Source organism: Episyrphus balteatus, chromosome 2 (assembly GCF_945859705.1).
Source record: "Episyrphus balteatus chromosome 2, idEpiBalt1.1, whole genome shotgun sequence".
NCBI classification, from domain to species: Eukaryota; Metazoa; Arthropoda; class Insecta; order Diptera; family Syrphidae; genus Episyrphus; species Episyrphus balteatus.
This window is the reverse complement of record NC_079135.1, coordinates 16,911,510-16,933,525: the sequence shown is the minus strand read 5'-3', so window position 1 is coordinate 16,933,525 and position 22,016 is coordinate 16,911,510. Positions and strand designations below refer to the sequence as shown.

The 22,016-nt window shown below is 29.7% G+C and overlaps 1 protein-coding gene across 7 annotated transcripts; it reads left to right on the top strand.

Annotated features, from left to right (window-relative positions):
* The first annotated feature begins 176 nt into the window (after positions 1 to 176).
* On the top strand, positions 177 to 20,962 carry LOC129910378 (voltage-dependent calcium channel subunit alpha-2/delta-3). 7 transcript variants are annotated; one of them, XM_055987733.1, is made up of 24 exons: positions 177 to 572; positions 640 to 721; positions 5,572 to 5,676; positions 5,756 to 6,023; positions 6,082 to 6,473; positions 6,529 to 6,978; positions 7,038 to 7,178; positions 9,812 to 9,895; positions 10,158 to 10,214; positions 12,687 to 12,767; positions 12,989 to 13,063; positions 13,134 to 13,238; positions 13,303 to 13,374; positions 13,987 to 14,189; positions 14,248 to 14,390; positions 14,977 to 15,027; positions 18,005 to 18,101; positions 18,394 to 18,432; positions 18,594 to 18,704; positions 18,761 to 18,879; positions 18,951 to 19,090; positions 19,813 to 20,055; positions 20,116 to 20,595; positions 20,662 to 20,962. In XM_055987733.1, exons 1-24 carry the CDS (start codon positions 469 to 471, stop codon positions 20,752 to 20,754), a joined length of 3,735 nt encoding a protein of 1,244 aa, XP_055843708.1. In that variant the 5' UTR covers positions 177 to 468; the 3' UTR covers positions 20,755 to 20,962. The 7 variants fall into 7 exon arrangements, with proteins under 7 accessions (XP_055843708.1, XP_055843710.1, XP_055843709.1 ...); XM_055987735.1 differs by lacking the exon at positions 14,977 to 15,027 and having other exon boundaries at positions 178 to 572; XM_055987734.1 differs by lacking the exon at positions 18,394 to 18,432 and having other exon boundaries at positions 178 to 572.
* Positions 20,963 to 22,016: the final 1,054 nt, after the last annotated feature.

The following is a 22,016-nucleotide window of genomic DNA, read 5'->3' as shown; positions in this document are numbered from 1 at the left end:
TTCCTTCGCACGTGTTTCAAAATCATAAACAAATCTAAAGCGCAGGTTGCAAATATTTTTCGAGCACTCTCAGTTTGATCCTTGAAAGTGATGACTGTATATGACTTGACAGTTGACCAAATCTCTCTTTTCAACCAACAGTCTTAAAGGAGTTCTTCGAAAAAACTCCTTTTGACTTTTCTCCAAAAACGCCATATTGTAAAAAGTGTATAGACGTAAAATTTTATTAATCACTTTTTATTTGCGAAAAAAGGTGTTTTTCAAGCAATTTTCAAAACTTTTAAATAGTATTTATTAATCAGCGAAGCACATTTCATACTCGTAAACACAAATTATGTGTTTAAAATAGTTAAAAATCAATTTATATTAGTGTAAACGAAATGCTCACTTTTTACACCATAAAAATAGAATTCTAGTGCATATAAATATTTAGTTGCAAAAAATACATAAAATATAAAATAAATTATAATGGAACGATGGAAAAACCATATCCTTGCAATTTTATTATCCTTTTTGGGTTTATTTCCAAGTGGAGCTGATTTTTCACCTGGAGAAAATATTCGATATAATATGTAAGATTGACAATTTTTGAGACTTTTCGGGACGAAAGTAAAATTGTAAAAATTTTCTTCTTTGCAGAGTCCATTCATGGGCCGATAAAATTGGAGTTGAACTCTTCCATTTGGGAGATTTCATAACCAGGAGAAAAGAAGTTCAAGAAGTAAGTACTTTTTTTCGTCATTAATAATGAAAATTTAAAATTTTTACCCCAAAAGAATCCCGATATATTTTCCATGTAAAAATTTTATTGATTTTTCCCAAAAAAAAAAAAAAAACAAGAGAAAAAAATGCCTGTCATACTGACAACAAATGTAGGTTATCGGCAAATTAGGTCGTTGAAGTTTTTGTTTTGTTACATGTTTTCTTTTGATAACTTTTACATTATTTTGGGTTATGGCTTTTTTAATAATTCAAATTTGACAGATGTCCTCATTATGACATTATGAGAGTGTCTTTTATTAGCTTGATGGTTTGTGTTATTCAAAATTAACATGCAAGCACATAAAAGTTTTTCGAAAATTTGATAAGATTTATTTTCGAAGACAGGATAGGTGGATGAGAGCTTTGGGCACTAAAAGGTTTTGAGAAAATTAGTTTTTATGTTGGCATACATTATAATCTTATACATACTGAGAAGGCAATTAATTAGTTAAGTGGAACTTTTTAGAAAATCTACTTGGCATCTGAAGTTTTTTTATTTTCTAAGAGCTGGAAAAAGCATAATATTTATAGATTTTAATGTCAAAGATCACGGAAACGGAAGATAAATTCTCTAGAAAATCTTTTACTTCACCCTTATTTTTAGGAATCCAAGCAATCTTTTTTTGGCTACCCTCTAACTTCTGTATTAATAAATACAAAAGATTCAAATTCGCATTATTAAAGTGCAGACTCTTTGATCACTAATTATTTTAAAAAAAATGTCTGTATGCATGTATGAATGTTCATCTATTACATCCAAACTTCTTAAATACTTGACCTAGCTAAACAATTGATGTATTTTTGTAAGCCGTTTGCTTATTCAAAGGCTATAAGGCAAAATCTGTAGGTCAAAAGTATCAGTCTACTTCCTTTTTTAAAGAGAAAACCAAATACAAGAGTACTTTCGAAAAAAAAAACTTTTTAGAACAAAAATATGTCGAATAAAAGGTTTCCAAACTTAGTCTCCCTTTCGGTCGCCTCAAAATTTATAAAAAAACAATTCTTCGAATTACAATTTTTCGAATACAATTCATCGAAAAAAAAACAACGAAAACAATAATTCTTCAAATGCCAATTCTTCGAATAAAATTTCAACAACGACAAATAGCAATCTGTCGAAAACAAGTTATCGAAAAACGATTCTTAGAATAACAATTTTTCGAATGATTATTTCTTGAATGGCAATTCGTAGAATACAATTCTTCGAAAAACAACTGTAAACAACTCTACAAAAACAATTCATCGAAAAACAGTTCTGCGAATATCAATTCTCCGAAAGTCTTAAAATTGTCTTGAGTTTTGAGTCACAAATTCGCTTTTTGGGTTTTTGATTGAATAAAAACTTTTTTAATTTGGTACCAAAACATCAACTTTATATAAAGAGATTTTTGGTTAAACGAATTGTCATTCAAGAATTATTAGGGGTATTCACGGTCCGGTGCAACGAAAAGGTGTAAAATTGGTAAATTTATTTTTCTAGTACTACAACTATAACAAACAAATTTTGCACCATTGTATTTAATTTTTGCAATAGGGATAGGGTATATAGCAAAAGTGCAAAAGTGTAAAAAAAATTGTAGTCTGTATATTTGGCTGTTTAAATTTAAGAAAATGTTACACTTTTGCAACTATACAAGACCATTTGCATCGAGTCGTGAATACCCCTATTGTTAATTTCATATTTTTGAAGATAAATTTTAATATACTTCGCAAATACTTTGAATGAAATTTTTTTTCGAAATTCGTGGAAAACAATAATTCCTCGAATGGAAATTCATCGAAAACAATTCATTGATAAACAATTCGTAGAAGAACAACCTGAGAAAAGAAAAAAATATTAAAACTAATAAAAATCTAAGTTTTTAGCATTTGAGGAATAATTTTTTTTAAAAATTGCTTTTCAAACTTAAAATTTTGAAAAAAAAAAATTGCAAACAAAATTCGAACTATTTTTTTATTCAAAATTTATGCAGTTAAGTACTTAATTTGTTTTCAAAATTCAATGGTCTCATTAGTTTTTAGTCAAAAACAGAAAAACGAATGTAAAAATGTTTTGTGGTTTTCGAAAATAATAATTTTTTTATTAAGTGGCTGAACATTTTAGTAATTTAATAAATGAAGAGTTAACCTTTCTTCTTTTATGCTTTCAACATTCAGAGTTTTATGAGTATATTTACCTACCTACAAAAAAGTGACTAGGATTTACCCTGATTTAGCCTGAAAGCTCAACCGTAAACATTTGATCGATACAAATTTTCACGAATGACAATTCGTCGAAAAACAATTCATCGAAAAATAATTCCTCGGATGAATAGTTCCTCGGACGTATTGTTATTGCATGAAATTAATGGCACGGGATTTTTTTTTTTTTTTTTGAAGGGTTATTTTCTTAAAACCTCTTTTTCTTTTGGTACAGTTAAAAAGGTCAAAATTAAGATTTTTTGGAGGCCATGCTGCGGTAGAATTTGACAATTATTGATGGCTATTCTGATGAGTTGAAAAATTGTTATTAGATAAATTGTTTTCGTTGAATTTTTTGCAAATCTCCTTTGCACCGTTTTCAAGGACACCAGCATATTCCGTAAACAAATATTGCTTTCTGAGGAATCTCGGTTTTCGTTTGTATATATGTAATAAAAAAAGAAACTGTCTAAGAATGGATTCCTGCGGGAACCCCAACACGAGCTTCAAGCAATCAATCAAGCAAAGAAGCATTCAGACACATGAGAAACATATGTACAACAAGGGAATATGTCGCTTTACTGCTTTTGGAAGAGTTTTTACGAAACGTATTTGTTGATTCTAAGTTTTACAAAAGCGTCATAGGTCGAATTTGTTCGTTTGCCAGTTTTTGTAGGTATATTTCGCATTAGTCAATGTTCGGGTTGACTTAGGAACATACATAGAGGAAGGAATACCTAGAGACGCGACTTCGGTTGGTTTTTCTCTTCCACCCTACAAGCTGCAATGAGAGGAAAAACTCCACAGTGCTTATATGTGGTAGTTTTCCCGTGCATTTTAAATGGCACCAACACATTCAACTGTGGAGTTGAGCTCAAAACAATTAAAAACAATTTAAGTGCTCAGTAGGAAATAAATTCATAAAAAAATAATATAATAAATTCAAAACACGAACCTTTTTTTTTTATTTCTATACATATTTATTGAAAGGTGGGTGTCTGGAGTGAGCTATTTGAGCTATTCAAGTTCATGTACAAACCAAAATCATGTTTAAATTCAAAATTTGTGAGGACATCTACTGGTGAAAGGAAGGTATTAAACGAATTGTACTTTTCACACGTATTCACAGATAGGAAAACAAGAGAAAAATAAGAGAGATTATCTGAAATTAAATTTGCGGGTGTTTTAGGTAAGGGGGGTACGAGTCGGCTCTCTAGGTATTCCATAGAGGAAGGAATACCTAGAGAGCCGACTCGTACCCCCCTTACCTAAAACACCCGCAAATTTAATTTCAGATAATCTCTCTTATTTTTCTCTTGTTTTCCTATCTGTGAATACGTGTGAAAAGTACAATTCGTTTAATACCTTCCTTTCACCAGTAGATGTCCTCACAAATTTTGAATTTAAACATGATTTTGGTTTGTACATGAACTTGAATAGCTCAAATAGCTCACTCCAGACACCCACCTTTCAATAAATATGTATAGAAATAAAAAAAAAAGGTTCGTGTTTTGAATTTATTATATTATTTTTTTATGAATTTATTTCCTACTGAGCACTTAAATTGTTTTTAATTGTTTTGAGCTCAACTCCACAGTTGAATGTGTTGGTGCCATTTAAAATGCACGGGAAAACTACCACATATAAGCACTGTGGAGTTTTTCCTCTCATTGCAGCTTGTAGGGTGGAAGAGAAAAACCAACCGAAGTCGCGTCTCTAGGTATTCCTTCCTCTATGTTCCCATAGAGGAAGGAATACCTAGAGAGCCGACTCGTACCCCCCTTACCTAAAACACCCGCAAATTTAATTTCAGATAATCTCTCTTATTTTTCTCTTGTTTTCCTATCTGTGAATACGTGTGAAAAGTACAATTCGTTTAATACCTTCCTTTCACCAGTAGATGTCCTCACAAATTTTGAATTTAAACATGATTTTGGTTTGTACATGAACTTGAATAGCTCAAATAGCTCACTCCAGACACCCACCTTTCAATAAATATGTACAGAAATAAAAAAAAAAGGTTCGTGTTTTGAATTTATTATATTATTTTTTTATGAATTTATTTCCTACTGAGCACTTAAATTGTTTTTAATGGTTTTGAGCTCAACTCCACAGTTGAATGTGTTGGTGCCATTTAAAATGCACGGGAAAACTACCACATATAAGCACTGTGGAGTTTTTCCTCTCATTGCAGCTTGTAGGGTGGAAGAGAAAAACCAACCGAAGTCGCGTCTCTAGGTATTCCTTCCTCTATGAGGTATTCCTTCCTCTATGCTTAGGAATCTGCATAGCGATTGTAAGAGAAGAAGAGAATTAATGTTAAATTGAGTGAATCCAAAAAGGAAGATTTAGTTAAAAATGCGCTTAAAACCATTTACATCCTCCGAAAAAATTGATTTTTGAAAATTTTCGTTTTACATTTTTCTTACAATACGTATTTACATGCTTTAAAGTAGGTATATATTGTGTGCTTCAGAGCACAAGGTCGTAGCTATGAGGAAAGGATTAGGAGATTTCCCCCAGAAATTTTTCATTACTCTCTGTCAGGGTTTTCGTAGTGTCATAAAACTTAATTTAAATGTTAACTTGTATTGTGTTTTTTTCATAAATAATATTAAAATATTCCAGAGCTTTAAACAAGCCCAAGTTGTGTCGAGAGTTGGGCCAAAAATTGTTGACAATATGGCAAATGAGATTCGAATGATGATGGAACTAAAAATAAGTGCCGTTCGAGTAAGTATACACAATCCCCATTTTCTAAAAAAAATATGGCAACACTGTTTTCACATAAAAATTCATTTTTGTCTTTTAGCGAATATCAGATACAGCCGAAACTACAGCTCTATCACATCAAAATGATGTTGAAGATAAAACATTTTCCTATTACAATGCCAAGGAAATGCTCGAACCTGGTGAAAAAGCACCAACAGAACCACCACCCGAATTGGAAGATGTTATCATGGAAAAAACTAAAGTTCCTCCCAAGGAGATTATATTACATCCAAAAGCTGAATTTTTCAATACTCCAGTTAATATTAGCATGAGTTCAGTTCATGTACCAACAAATGTTTATGATCGAGGTTTGTAAAAAATTTAAGATAAAAAAAAACACCCTTTGAATTACTTTCATTACTTTAGCAAGTGAAGTCATTCAAGCAATAAAATGGTCCGAAAATTTAGATCAAATTTTTAAAGACAATTACAAAAAAGATCCAACTTTGTCGTGGCAATTTTATGGCAGTGCTTCTGGTTTTATGAGACAATTTCCTGCTTCTAAATGGAAGCAAGACCCCGTCGATCTCTACGATTGTCGTTTACGTTCTTGGTTTATTGAAGCAGCAACAAGTCCCAAAGATATTATTATGCTATTAGATTCTTCCGGTTCGATGAAGGGTCAGAGATTAGATATTGCCAAACATGTTGTCAAAACGATCTTAGACACATTGGGTCCTAATGATTTTGTCAATATTTTCACATTTGGCGAAGATGTTAAACCTGTGGTCCAATGTTTTGAAGATAATCTTATTCAGGTATTTGAAAAACATTTTCACAGTTTTCAGTTTTAAAAAACCATTCTTTCATCAGGCAACTCTTGGAAACGTTCGTGAACTTAAAGAAGCCATTGAATTGGTGAAAACCGATTCAGTTGCCAATTATACAGCAGCATTGACTAAAGCTTTTGAAACCTTAGAAGCAGCTAGAAATGAAAAGAAAGGTGCCGGTTGTAATCAAGCGATTATGATTATTTCCGATGGGGCGCCATTTAAGTATGAAGAAATTTTCGAACAATACAATTGGCAATATAAACCGTTAATGCCTGTGAGAGTATTCACATATTTAATTGGAAAAGAGGTAGCCGATGCAAAAGAAATCAAATGGATGGCTTGTGCAAATCAGGGATATTTTGTTCATCTAATTGATACGGCAGAAGTTCGTGAAATGGTTTTGAATTATATACCAGTTATGGCGAGACCTTTGGTATTGGGTGGACATGATCATCCGGTTATATGGACTCAAGTATATGCTGATGAAGTTGTAAGTTTTTTTTAAGTTAAGAATTAGCGCAGATGCTGTATTTTTATTTTATTTAAAAGGATCCAAAAATGACTGATTGGCTTTGGGAAGTTAAACAACATGAACAACAGAAGGAAGATGTAGAAATCGGTCGCCGTGTTCGAAATAAAATGTTACTCAGGGAAGAATTAGATAAACGCTACTGGAAACGCAGGAGAAAGGTAAATTAAATAAAATTAAACTTTTATAATTGTGATGACTGCAGATCCTGATCAGTACTTAATCCGTGATACTTATCCTTGTGATACTTGTACTACCAACGAAAACTGTGATACTTACTGGGAATGCGTGATACCTATTTAGGGAATTCGTGGTAGCTATGTAGTAGGGTTGTCTGTGATACAAAGCAGCAATATTTTATTAGTATTCGTAGAAAATCATGCGTATATTGTACGAATACTATTAGTAGATTTACGTTCCCATTCGTACATTGTACGAATAATATTGTAGTATTTACTAATTCATTCGTACATTGTACAGCACTATTCGTATATTGTACGAATAGAATTGTAATATTTACGAATGGCTTTACTAATAATTCGTACATTATACAGTGCTATTCGTATATTGTACGAATGTTATTTATTGTAGAACTTTCCGCCATTGAATTTTTTACCTGAAATTTCCTGAAATATGAATTGTTGAAATAATTATTCAAGCATATAACTGTACTGCAAAACTACAAAAATATATTTCATTAATATTTTACATTTATAAATAAAATGAATGTTTTTTTATCTTAAATATTATACCATATGTAATGTATTCCACGGTGTTCATATTGTTTGTCTTGGAAGGCCACTGAAAATATACAAACATTTAACATTGAAAATCCTTCGAAAAAATGTCTACTTACTACAAATATTTTTAGAAAAGCTCCAGTAACCAGTGACAGGTTTTGATATCGTCCGCCATTTTTCAATTTGTTAAGCTGATTGTTGACGAATTTCCGATGCTAACCTTGAAAGAATATTCCAAAATGAAAGTAAAAAGGCACTTAATAAATCAATATTTATGAAATAACATAGATATATATATATATATATTAATGTAACATTAATGTTTCACAACAATGAATAATTCTTAAACATAAATTTACTCACCTGGTTTTTGTTATAATTGTAGTTGTTCGTTCGGTTTAGTAATCACTTTATATATCCACGGTAAACTTTATATTAAATGTACATAGCTATAAAGAAACAAGCACTATCTTTTGGCGCACTGAAACTAAACTATTTTTATAAACTTTATATTTTTAAATTATATTAATTTTATGTATATTTTCCACGAAATATAAATGTTATACATGCGACGACACGCGTATTGCAACTAATTTTTTGATGCTATTTAGGAATGGAAAACGTTTAACAAATAACGGAAATAACGGGTATTTCGGTTCAAAATTGTTGCAACTCAACGAATTATTCGTACATTCTACTAATAATGCGTACAGGTACCTTACGAATGAATTTTGGCTACGAATATTAGTTTTTATAAGTAAATATTACGAATTTATTAGTAAATACTACGAATTTATTAGTAAAAACTACGAAGTCATTCGTACGAGGAATTCACGAATGTTATTAGTAATATGTACACAATAATTCGTACAATGTACTCATGAAATTTGTTTAATTTTTGTTTACGAATAAAATTAGTGCATTGAACGAATAAATTCGTGCATTATACCACACTTATTAGTAAAACTTTACTAATGCATTCGTAAAAATATTACCGCACGAATACATCGTATATTTTACGAATATGCGTACAATACACGAATATTTTTTCTACGAATGCCATTCGTAGCCGTTTTACTAATAAATTTTTTGAGTGAAGGTAAACCGTGATATGTAGCAGTGCGAACTGGGGCACCTAATGGGGAAATCCCTGATAGTTGCCAACGCAAACTTATTGGAAAACCGTGATACTTAGCAGGGCAACCTGTGATATTTATCATGGCATCCTGTGAGAATTTTTTGAGCAATCTGTGATACTCAGTAGCCCGACTTACAATTTTACTTCTTTAAAGCTTTTCAAATACTTATATAGTTTTAAAACGGTTTAAAAAAAAACTCATGATACTTGGCAGAGCACCCTGGGATACTTAACGGGGCAATCCGTGATACTTTCCAGTTCAAACTTTGATATTTAGTGGGAATTGGTGATACCTACTAGCAGGGAACAATGGGGTAACTTATGGAAGAATCCGTGATACAGGGTAACCCCTGTGATACTTACTGGGGGAATCCGTGATACTTACCAACGCAAACCGTACAACCGGCAACTTGTGATACTTAACAAAGTGGCCCGTAATACTTAAAGGGCCTTCTCATGATAATTAACAGGGCAAACAGTGATACTTATTTTGGCAACCTGTGATAGTTATTGTGGCAGCCCGTGATACTCAGCAGTCAAACTAACAGCCTTGCTTTTTTAAAATTTTAAAATAAAAATTCGCAATAGGTTATTTTGATCCATTCATGAAAAAACGTTGATTGAAAAAAAAGTGTGAAAACAGAGGATTTACCACTTATGAAATAATTTATTATTGTTTCCAGAACAAAATCATATACAGTGGACTTTGAAACTTTTTTGTGATGTATGTGATGTATACAATTTTAGCGAATAATCTGTCTCAAATTCAAATCCATCCAAACTAAACACGATTCTCAGACTTTCCTCTAATAGTTGAACTAAGTTTTGTTTAACGATTTTTGTAAATGGCGCCCAACGCTAAGACCTCTTTTATGATTATTTGTTTTTTGAACAAATTTTATTTACTTATTTACAGAGTTGGGATCAACCAATCGAATCGGATAAATATAACTTTTTAACCACTGTCTCCATGCCCGTTTATGACCGTCGTGAAAATGCTGTAAGTAAGCTTTTATATATTTTCATCAATTAACAAAAAAAAAAAAACATTTTTTCCAAAAAAAAAATAAAAGCTTTTATTACATTTAATTCAATATGGAAATGAGCATTATTTTATTTTTAATAATTCATCAATATTTTCTGCATATTTATTTTTTTTTTAATATAAATTATTCTTAAAATAAAAACAATTTTAACAAAATTAAAAAAAAAATTGTATCTGTATCACTGAAAAAATACAAACATTAACTTATATAATATAGAATATCACCGAAGATGTGTTAATTAACGAAGCATACTGGGAATCACAAACTCGTGAGGTATTTCAATAAAAAAAAATCAAAAACAAAAATCAAATTCCTAACGAACGAATAATCAAAAGTAATCGTTAGTTTTTGCGCTAATATAATACCTTAGACAACGTTTTAGTGATTACTTAAAATAATTTGAAAAAAAAAAAAATCATATATATCCGAAAAAAAAATAAAAATTTATTAATTTCTAGAAGTGTATTGTATACATAATATATACTCGTAGTAGTGTTATATTTTTTTCGATCTAATCACGATGATTGGGTAAAATTAGAAACGAATATTTTTATACATATTCACGCCGCTATATACATATATAATATTTATATTATATTCTTATAACTTAGTGCTATAGATACAAATAAAATAGTAAACAAAAAAAAATACTTAGATTTTTAATTTACATATTTAATTTTTATTTAATATTATAGTTTTAAAGAATTAACATAAAATTTTCATAACATAAATTATATACAAATTCTAGTGAAATGTTTATTTGTTTAAGAAAAATAGTTATGTATATCGAAAGGTCACAGTTATTTACTGCTTGCTAATATTGTATGGTGAAATGTAGTTAAATTATTAAATTAGTAGTTTAGATCACACAAAAAAAAATCATGGTAGTAAGGACAAAGGAGTATAACACTTTTATGTATTCGTCTGGCTATCTAATATTAACTTCGATCTCAACAAGCTACTTTAATCATATTCAAAAGTGTTCTGTTTCTACTGAATTAATGTAACGGCGGATTTTAACATCAACCCACAGGAGATACATCAATTATTTGCAGTTTTTCATTCATTATCAAACAAAAATCACTGAAAGAATTAGTTTTGTAAAGAAAATTTGTAATTGAATAAATATTCGATCCTGGTTCACCGTCCTAAAAACTTAAGTGCTGAATGTAATACCTTTTCCGAACCTTAATCTAAAAATCGAGCAAAAACGTCCAAATCTCATCGAAATGTACTAGATTTTTTTTTTAGGTTTTGCATTGATTTCGATGAAAATGCGTTCTATTGAAAATCGCTAGTAAACTTAGTACTTTGCTATCTCTCAAAGGAACATGGCTTTTGTAGACCAGTATAACAGTTTTCGTTTTCAAACATTCTTGTTCCCGTGAGAAAGTGAGAAACAAATGTCAAGTAGTGTCAAATAACAAATCAAGCGGCCATTTTTTATTTTTTATTACGTACAAAACAACAACAACAAAAATATTGGTTGTCTTTAAAGTCCGTTTACGGACAATAATTTTATGTGATAACGCCTTCGTTGAGTAGAGAATTATTATGTTCCGACATTGATACCATTATCATCATTTCTTTCAGCTTCATTTTGTTTGCATATGTTATGTGTTAACTAGTAACATATCTGACTCAACGAACATTACATAAATGCTTTTTACATTTAATTTTTTTTTTTAGCAAAATATAAGATTAATAATTTGTATGCAAATTATTACTGCTAGTAGTAGAAGTACTAAAAAAATGCTTTTAACAATATTAAATTTAGAAAAATTAAAAAAGTAAGATATTTGATTGTTACCTTGAAATGTAATTTTTTTTATCGTTGAGTTATGTTGCTTTATTTTTGCGGTATTTTTTTAACAACATTCATATACAAGTAACAATAATTATTGTACTGTCGTCGTAGGTCTGTATAATTTAAGTCTGGTTAAAAAAAAAATGATCTATAAAATTGCAACTATAGTGATGAAGCTTTATTTTAATTTTGAAAATTTCGTAGAAAATATTTTAGTTAACTCTGGATCTCGTAATAGATGAAATAGCCATATAGTTTGTAATGTAAAAACTTATACTTACATTATAACAAATTATAGATACAAAATATATTTTTTTTAAATAAAATAATATTGTTTTAGATTGTATACACATTTCCAATGTCCGTATTTCCGTAGCTTGCCGGAATTACATATATAGATACAAAAAAAAAAAGGAATTAATTAAAGGCCAGTTTTTGAGGGCAAAGTTATCTTTGAGTTATTTCGGAACTAAATTATCTCGGGTAACCCAGAGTTAACAACATATTGGTATCGAATACTAGATGGCGTTACTATAAAAAAGGGGATTTCGATGTTGACGCCATCTTTTCTTTTCGTTTCAATAAATTGTGTTTATGCCTCTGTCAGACAAATAGTTTACTTTATAACTGATCCCAAATTTAACTCACATAAAGTTTAACTCATGGAATTAAGGTGTTGTTAACCATGAAATAAGGATAATTTTGCACTGAAAAACTGCGGACCTTCCGAAATTTTGTTGATCGAATTGTATTCATACAAAAGTTAACTTTGTAATTTTCGTTGTTAATAATAATATAGCTAGTAAAACATATATATAAACATCTTAGATAATTTTGTAGTAAAATAATGTGTAATCGATGCCACAATTTATTATTAAATCCATATTAACACTGATTTATTTAAATTTTTCTGCTTCCAATAAAAAACAAAAATCCAGACCCGAATTGCAAATTTACTTGGTGTTGCTGGAACCGATGTGCCAATTAGAGATATTAAAAAACTCTTATCTCCATTTTTGGTAAATATATTAGGGGTATTCATGAAATGGTGTAAACTCTATGTAAACCTGGAAAACGTAGTAAGGGGGTAAAAGTGTCAAAATTTGTGTATGGGTTTGACAGTTCCTATACCATATTAACCATTTTACCAGGTTTACCCAGAGTTAACACTCTGTTTCATGAATAACCCTAATTTCGTTTTTAAACATTTTTCGATACAAATTAATTTTTTTAATTATAGCTGGGAGTAAATGGTTATGCTTTTATTGTAACCAATAATGGTTACATACTATTCCATCCAGATTTTCGTCCAATCGTAAGTTTTTCTTAACAATAAAAATATTTGTTTTAAAAATAAATTCTGATTAAAATTATAATTTATTTAGTTTCAAGACATTCTAAAACCAGCTTATAATAGCGTAGATATGATTGAAGTTGAATTGTTAGATGATGATCGAGAGCCGAGAGATTTTAATCCAGTTTTGATTAATGTAAGTATTTTCTCTGTCGTATAGAGTACCTATAGTATTTTTAAACACTTTATTTCATTAACAGATTCGAGACGCCATAATAAATCAATCCACCGGAAGTAAGTGGATGTTGGTAAAAAATCATTTCGATGAAATGGTAAGAAATAATTGAATTTTTTTCTTCTAAATTTCGGAGCGCTGAACTTGAGTTCCTGTTGACACACAAAAGGGCTTATTCAGTAGCGCTTATTAAAAAATCCTTTACATTTGTTTATCTATTTGTATGCAAGTTATAAATAAACTCATCGTACAAATGGTTAAGTATTAAACCTTACGATCCCTTGCAGATGGTAGATTATTCATGAGTAGACGATTAGTAAATCTAGTAAAACAATCTAAACATGATCATCTGCTCGAGTAGATATGAATGTGTATTAGTAGTACTAGATTTCTTCATAGTAGCCTACCACCTCCAAAAGAACAGGGCTGTTCCTTTGTAGACTACTCATGAGCAGAAATCTAGTACTCCCAACTCTAAACAGCCTATCTACTCCAGCAGAATATCATGAGTAAAATAAAGTACTAAATCTTCTTACTAATCATCTACTTATAAGTAGTATACCACCTCGGAACGAACGCCGCTAGGCATAAATAAAAAGAAACAGATCTTAAAACAATGAAACAAAAACAAAGTTCAGTGTTCCCACTTTGATAAAAAATGTTTAAAAATAAAATATTTGGATTTGCTATATTTTTGTTTTTATTCAAGAAACGAGTAATGCGAGTTAAACGGCAATATTTCTGGACAGCTGTTCAAAATACTCCATTCACTCTTGTTGTAACTTATCCTCAGCAATATGGTGTAAATCGCCTGCAAATTCGTGCAGAAGATGAAATACACCGGCTGAGTATAAAGGGCAGTAACACATTAAGCTACTTTAGTGGTAAAAAATGGAAAATTCACCCTGATTGGTAAATAAAAAATAGTATTTCTTTTGAAAAATAACTAAAAAATTATTTCTATTTAAAGGCTATTTTGTAAACATAGTAATATAACATTTACAAGTCCAGAAGCTGAACTCCTACACTTCTTGGACAAAATGTCAAAACCAGGGTGGAAATGGCCACTTAGTAGGAGTGCACTGCCCCCCGAACATACAGCTGCCATGTTTTGTAAGTATACAATTCTTTCTACAATTTCTTTTTATTAAAAAAAAAATACAAACAATTTTAAAAATCCATACATCAAAAAACTTACTTTGAGTATTTTTTGCCATGAACTTGATAAATTATTTAAAGTTAAAAAAAAATAAAAGTTTGGCATTTTAAGGCCTTGCCTTGATCATAATAGAGCTAAAGGGCTGGTTAAATTTTTGTACTGAAGCAAAAAAAGTATATATTATAATTAAACGCTGCAGCTAGACGCGCATGCGGTTATTATTGCTTAGATTTATTTATACCCATTTTTATTGGTATAAATAAAATATTTTAATTTTTATTTCGTTTATGTTTATATCTACTCAAATCGTCTCTACTTCTTTGACAATTTAGTAGAAGTATTTGATGACGAATATATCACCATCATTAATATTAGTTTATTATTAAAACTATTTTTTTTATTTTATTTTTCGGGAATTGTTATATAATTTTAATTTATATAGTTTTATTTCAGTTTAATATGTTAACTATCTCTCTTTCTTATAAATACAAAACAAACAAACAAAAAATAATGGTTTTTCTAAACAATGCAAATCCACAGCTAACACAAGCTCTGGGCGAATACCGCTTACTGAAAAAGAATCGTACTTTTGTGAGTACCCCAAACAATCCATTTAAGAATGGTTTGGTACAATATTCTTTATTAGAAGTAATAAAATTAATTTATTTGGTTTCTTGTAAAATTGCACCTTTTTAATTGAATTTGTAATATAAATATAATTAAAATTAAAAAAAAAAAACAACAACAAAAATCGGAAAAATTCTTATACAAAAAAAATATTATAAAACAATAAAATTATAGTTTGCGTATAATCCCTTTACAGAAGTTTAAAATAATTATACTCGTAAATACTTAAATTTCTTTAAACAAATAATATCAGTTAAGAATCCCTTTGTGTTTGGTTTTTAAACTCTACCTTTATATACTTGTTTTTTTTTTTTGTTAATAACGACTTTATAATTTGTGTTTATTTGAAAAATACTTACAATATTAATTAATATTTTAAAATTATACTCTAATTAATGTTTGAATAATAAATTAATAAATAAAAACATTAATAGAAGCAGAAGAAACTGAACAAGGTTCGACCCCAGAATATGAGGAACTTATAAGTTGTTATTTTTTTTTTCGTTTTAAAGAAAACATTCTGCGAATTCGTTCTTCTGAATAAATTAAATCAATTATTCTGAAACACCCTTTAAAACATGTTTATTAAACTCATACTAAAATTTAGCTGTGATCATACTGATTCATCGTCAACTTTTCTTTCGTGCAAGAAGAACGAACTTTTCTCGTTTTCGAGCTAAAATACATCAAAATTAGGTTATTTTTAACATAACATAACAAAATCACACAGATTTCCTTAATGGTAATTTTTAGCATTTATAATTCATAATTTGAGTCTTAGCGTGGCGAAATCTTCTAAAAATCTCTTGCCAAGGTTAAATTGCGTAAACGAACAAACTTTGTATAACATATTAGCCCTGTTCCATTGCGAGGTGGCAAAGTACTACTAGTAGTTTACTAGCGATTTTCAATGGAACGCACTTTCAACGAATTCAATACAAGTCGTATCTACTCGGGAAGAAGAGCATGAGTAGATGATAGTACTAGATTAACAAAAACATCTACTAGTAGTAAATTACCACCTCCAATGGAACAGGGCTATTGTTTCTTTAATAGCGGCGTTCCCATTGAGTTGGTAGACTACAGATGATTAGTAGATCTAGTACTACAATGTACTTATGATCTTCTGCTTGAGCAAATAGAAATACTTACACCCCTATTCTACCCCACAGTCACAACTTACATATGAACTGTCATACAAAATTCTCAAAGTTGTAATCTCCTATGGAGCTGATCATAACTCACAACAAATTGTGACTCTACTCATGAGTAGTCTCTACACCTCCAAAGGAACGCAGCTAATATAACAGCTTTAAAGAAATTTAGTTTAAATAAACAGATCTTAAGCATTCACAATAATGGCTGTCATTTTGACAAGTGTATGATAAATAACAATTTATCCATACACAGGGTGGGGCAAAAGTAATGTTAAGATTACATTGGATTCCAAATTATTTGAAATAGAAAAAATTGTCTTTGTTTTCTTGAAAAGTTTATTTGAAGATACAAACTCTATTATATTATGCTGGTATTCTTCCACTATTAATGTGAAATACATAAATATCAATACCATCAGTGCGTCACAGGCAATTTAGATAATTTTGTAATATAAATAACTCATTTTTTTTCAATTTTTTGTAAGTCATGTAGTAAAATGTTGTGGTGTCAAGAATGCTATACAAACATTAATTGACTTATGCATATGAGCTTTTCTTTAAGTCGGTTTTTAAACTATCGAAGCGTTCCCGGCATGATTTTTAAGCCTAAGAAAAACGAATAAATTCTAGGTGGAAATAATTTATTATAATCAGTAAACAAAAGACAACTTTAACTAGATTTTGAAAGTACCTGAAACTTAAATTTGACACCTACATAATATCTGGATCGAACTTAACGCCAATAGCCCCGTTCCATTGGAGGTGGTAGTTTACTCATGAGTAGATCTAGTACTACAAATAATACAGAATCTTCTACTCGAGGAGAAAGGAATGTGTAGTTGTTGTACTAGATTTCTACTCACGAGTAAACTACCACCTTCAATGGAACAGGGCTAATGTAAATAATGTTTTGTCACCTGCCATCTTGGGTGTTCTTTAATTACATTAAAGTTGAACTTTTACTCGATTATTTGACAAAATCGAATGAAAACGTTCGTTCATTTAAGCCAATATATATGACAATTTTGTAGATTTTAGGAATTTGCCGCACAGACTCTGAGGAAGATTTCCTGGTGGTGTTTTATTTTCAACGTTTTGATTGGAAAATTGAATTCAGATTGATGCTGAGAAGATCCTTTCTTTCGTTAAACGAACAATATTTTTTTTTTTGATAAGTTTTTTGTCAATTGTTTCGTTAACTTTTTGTAAAACACATTTCAACCCTTAAATTCACTATAAATACTAATGCAAAGTTTAAACATGTAGAATTCTATGTTTCGCACTTTAAACCCAACTAATACTCACATACAATATGTACACATACATTTATCACATACACATTATATACTTAAATTTGCAATAAATCATACGCACGATACCGTTTTAACCGTTTTTTTTTTTGTAAATAAACATTTTTTACATGTATACAAGCATTAATTATTAAAAAGTATAAATCAAATGAAATTGTTAGCTGAGGAATTGCACATCATGGAATTTCACCGAATTTCATCGAATTTAAATTTAAAAAAAAAATGACAATCTATTTTGTATAATGGAGCACTAACTTGTAAGCTGAAAAAAATTGCATGAAAGTCGCACCATAAACTACTTTAAAACCACTTGCACACCGCTATCATCTTGTTGGTTATAATATGCGCCGCAAGATGGGGTGATTTGTTGAACATGCACTATGCAAAAAAATCACTTAACTCATTTTTAAATCGTTAAATGATCTTCATTTTTTTAAATTACAACACTAAATATATGTTTAATATAAATTTTAGGTGATCGCAGCTTAATGCAGTCTTTGGTCTTCGATGCTCGTGTAACTGAATGGTTTTCAAAAAATTCTAGTTTCAATTCAAAGGATGATACTAAAGGGTAAGTTACACTTGGAAATTCACATACCCATGGTTTTGCAGTTTAATTTAATTTTACACTTCTTTAACTGCATTTAATACCGTTAACCAAAACATAATACCTGCTAGAATAAAAACATAATCAGGATTTCCTTTATTTTACTTTTGTTTCTTCATTTTTAAATTTTCTCTCTGCCCATGTTCCTCTTTTTTCAAACTCTTTTATTTAATTTTAAATTTTAAAAATTATTGCACATTTTGTGTTTGTTATATACAAAAAACAAAAAATATTATGCACAATTTAAATGGAAAAGCTCAAGCCCATTTGCGGTTTTAATGGGTGCATTGCCAAGGTAATATAAATCAGAGATTTTATAATCGTCTGTGTAACTCTATATTGTACAAAATATTTCACTTCTACTACATTAATCTATTCCGTGTTACAACAATATAATGTTTATATAAAGTTTATTCATAAGCAATTTGTTAAAACATAACTATGACTTTAATTTAGGAATGAGTTTAAGCAACGCTTTGGAATTACTGTTGCTTTTTTGGCCACACATAGTGGACTTACAAGATGGCAGGAGTTTCATTCGAATATTGCTGAAGAAGCACATTCTGGGTAACCATCAAAATTTAAATCAACTTTCGTTAAATTTAGTAATATTCAAATTTTAGTGAACGATTTGGAGAAAATAATCGACGTGCTATTGATGAGGTTTGGTACAAACGTGCTGTCGAACAACATTTTGTACGGGAAGAGAGTTTTGTTTACTCGGTTCCATTTGATAGCGGAGGTTTTATATTTTGAAAAGTTTTGCTTCAATTTAACAGGGGTTTAATAAGTTTTTTTTCTCTTTTTTTATAGAAACTAATGCCGAGACTATCGTAACAGCCAGTCATGCAATTTTTCATACAGAAGGTGGCAAGAGCGCACCAGCAGCAGTTGTTGGCTTTCAATTTCAACATAAGGCTCTGTTTACACTATTTAAAAATATCACTGGCACTGTAAGTATAGATGCAAACGATTACAACTCAGTTTCGTTAAGTTTTTATAAATTAAAAAAAAAGTATAAAAGCTGAGAAGATCATTGCTTTACGATTGTAAACAATTTTTATCCTGTAGCTTGAATTATTAAAAATTCAGTTTCGTCAAGTTTTCTACCCACTGCTCCTATTTCTAGAAAATCGTTAATGCTGATCTATAACAAGAACAAGTTCATTAATTTTCCAAAAACAAAGGAAAGGTAACACAAAGGCAAAACAAGTACAAAATTAAACAATTTTTGAAATTTTTGTTTATATGCAAATAAAACTTAGTTTCGTTAAGTTCTCCATGCATTCCTTATTTAGTTAAAATAGCTTACCTAAAACGTAGAGAACTTTTACGAATAGCAAATTGCTTAAAACAAAGTTTCGTTAAGTCTTGATTAATTGCTTAAATTGTTGAAAATGGTTCTACATGGTTACCATATACAAGTGAATAGTTTGACGAATGTTTTTGTCATATAACTTAAAAGTTAAGTTTCCTTAAGCAGGTACAAGAACTAGTTAATAATAATAAGATTAAAAATAAAATCCAGGTTTCGTTAGGATTTCCATCAATTTTATTCATTAAATAAATATTTTTAAGCTGTTACAATCGAATTTATTAGATAAAGATAATGATACTTAACAATTAAATTCCAGCTTGGCTAGAATTAGGATACAAATTTATTTATTTATTTTAGTGTGCTGACTGTGCAAAAACATGTACATCCGAGAATATCGACTGTTACTTACTAGATAACAATGGATACGTTGTTATTTCTCCAAGACGCCCGGAAACTGGAAGATTCTTTGGAGAAGTTAATGGTGCTCTAATGCGTCGTCTAATTGAAGAACGAGTTTATAAAGAAGTTGTAATCTTTGACTATCAAGCTGTGTGTTTTGAATTCATTGGAGATAATAATTCTTCAAGTCATTTATTTTCGGTATTTTCTGTAATTTTGTATTATATAAGAAATTATTAAAAATTTAATTTTCCAATATAGCCAATGATACATATTTTACGCCTCGCAAAATGGCTGATCCATACATTGCTGTGGTATATTGTGCAATTTCACACTGTTACCGCCAATGTTATGGAACATTATTTCGATGAAAATGTTACAGAATACATTGTTCCTAACAAAGAGTGGGAGCATAGGGTGACATTACGTCGAACGCGTTTAAAATCATGCGATCACAGACGTCACTTGTACACCCTTTATAATGATAATGAAAATGTTGTCTACAATATGACAGCACATGCATGTGAACGGCCATTTGTTGTACTACCAATACCGGCGAGCAATTTAATTTTACTCGTTTTGGATGTTTTGTGTCCGAAAGAATCAGCATTCCGCCTTACTGTTGATCCAATTGAAGTGCAATATGATTATGATGCAAATTCTAGCTTGGCTTGTTATAAACGTGATGTACAACCATTAAGGAGAATTCCTCCAGCTAGTTGTATTAATCAGCATGTGAATGTAAGCGAACCCTTAATTTTTTTTAAAGGCATACCCACAATATTTGTATTTTATTTTTCCTTACAGGAAAGTGCTATTCTGCTGTGCGGCGATGCCACTAGTCAAATAATAAATTACGTTTTAATTTTAATAAGTACAATTTTAATACGTTATCTTTAACAATAATAATAAAAATTGTTATATAGTTAAATAAAAATAATAATTATTATTATTATAATGAAAAATAAAAAAATATATAAATAAAATTAAAGTTTTTTTAAGGAAATCCTTTCATATTTTACTGTTGTAATCTTAGCTTTTGTATATTTCACAATAATAATGAATAAAAAAAAACGAGAAGAATAAAAAAAAATAATAAAAACACATAGCATAAGACATTTTCTAGATGAAATCGTGTACCTACCTAACCTACCAAGCATTATTATATAAACAAAAAAGCAAAAAAAAAAAAAAAACATTTAAATAAATTAACATTGTTTTTTTTTATATTCTACATTAATAAAATTGTTAATAGAAAAATTTCTTATCCACTTGAATTCATTCCTATTAAAAAATTATAAAATTTATTATAAACAAAATACATATTATAATTGCTAAGCCTTGTTTATAACAATTCTATATTTTTTTGTTTTTATTCTTTTGTAAAAAAGTATCTATAATAAATATTATTTAAACACTCTTAAACTAAAAACCAACACTGAAATTTAAAAAAAAATTTAAATTAAACGCCCATTTTTTTCTAGTCAAATATAAGACCTTTAGCTTTAGAAAATAATAAGTTTTAATTCAAACAAAATAAAGAAACAAAAACAACTATGTGCTAAAGCTTTGAATTAAAAAAGACTAAATAAAGAAACAAATTTGAATTTACACTTGAAGAATTTTGTTTTTATTTTGTAAAATCTTTGAAATAAAAAGCGCAATCCTTAAGATTGTTTCAGCCTTCTTTTTAGTAATAGCACTGATAGCACTGATTTGATGAAATGATTATCTCATTTTTGGGCTCTAGTCGAAAAAGGAAAGCAACCTATTTATGTGGATGTTACGATGTCGTTAATTAAACTTGAATTTGATATATGTATGTATATGTAGTATGAATACAATAAATGAGAAAATAAACCTAAAAAAACACGCATACACCACAGTGACCCCAAATATTTTTTTCCTATTGCGTACAATATAATGCAGTTTTGAGGTCAGGCACGCAGTAAGTTGAGGGCATAAGAGGAAAGCTGTGTACACAATTATAAACAGCCCTGAAAGTCTAAAAATAAAAAAGAGGTGTTGAATTGGCTGTTTAAACAATTTAAATTAGCTAACGCTTGGATCTGACGCCCGTCACTTTTATGAAAACTGACGCTCGTCACTTTTGAAAACTGACGAGCGTCACTTTTTTGAAAACTGACGCACTTCACTTTTAA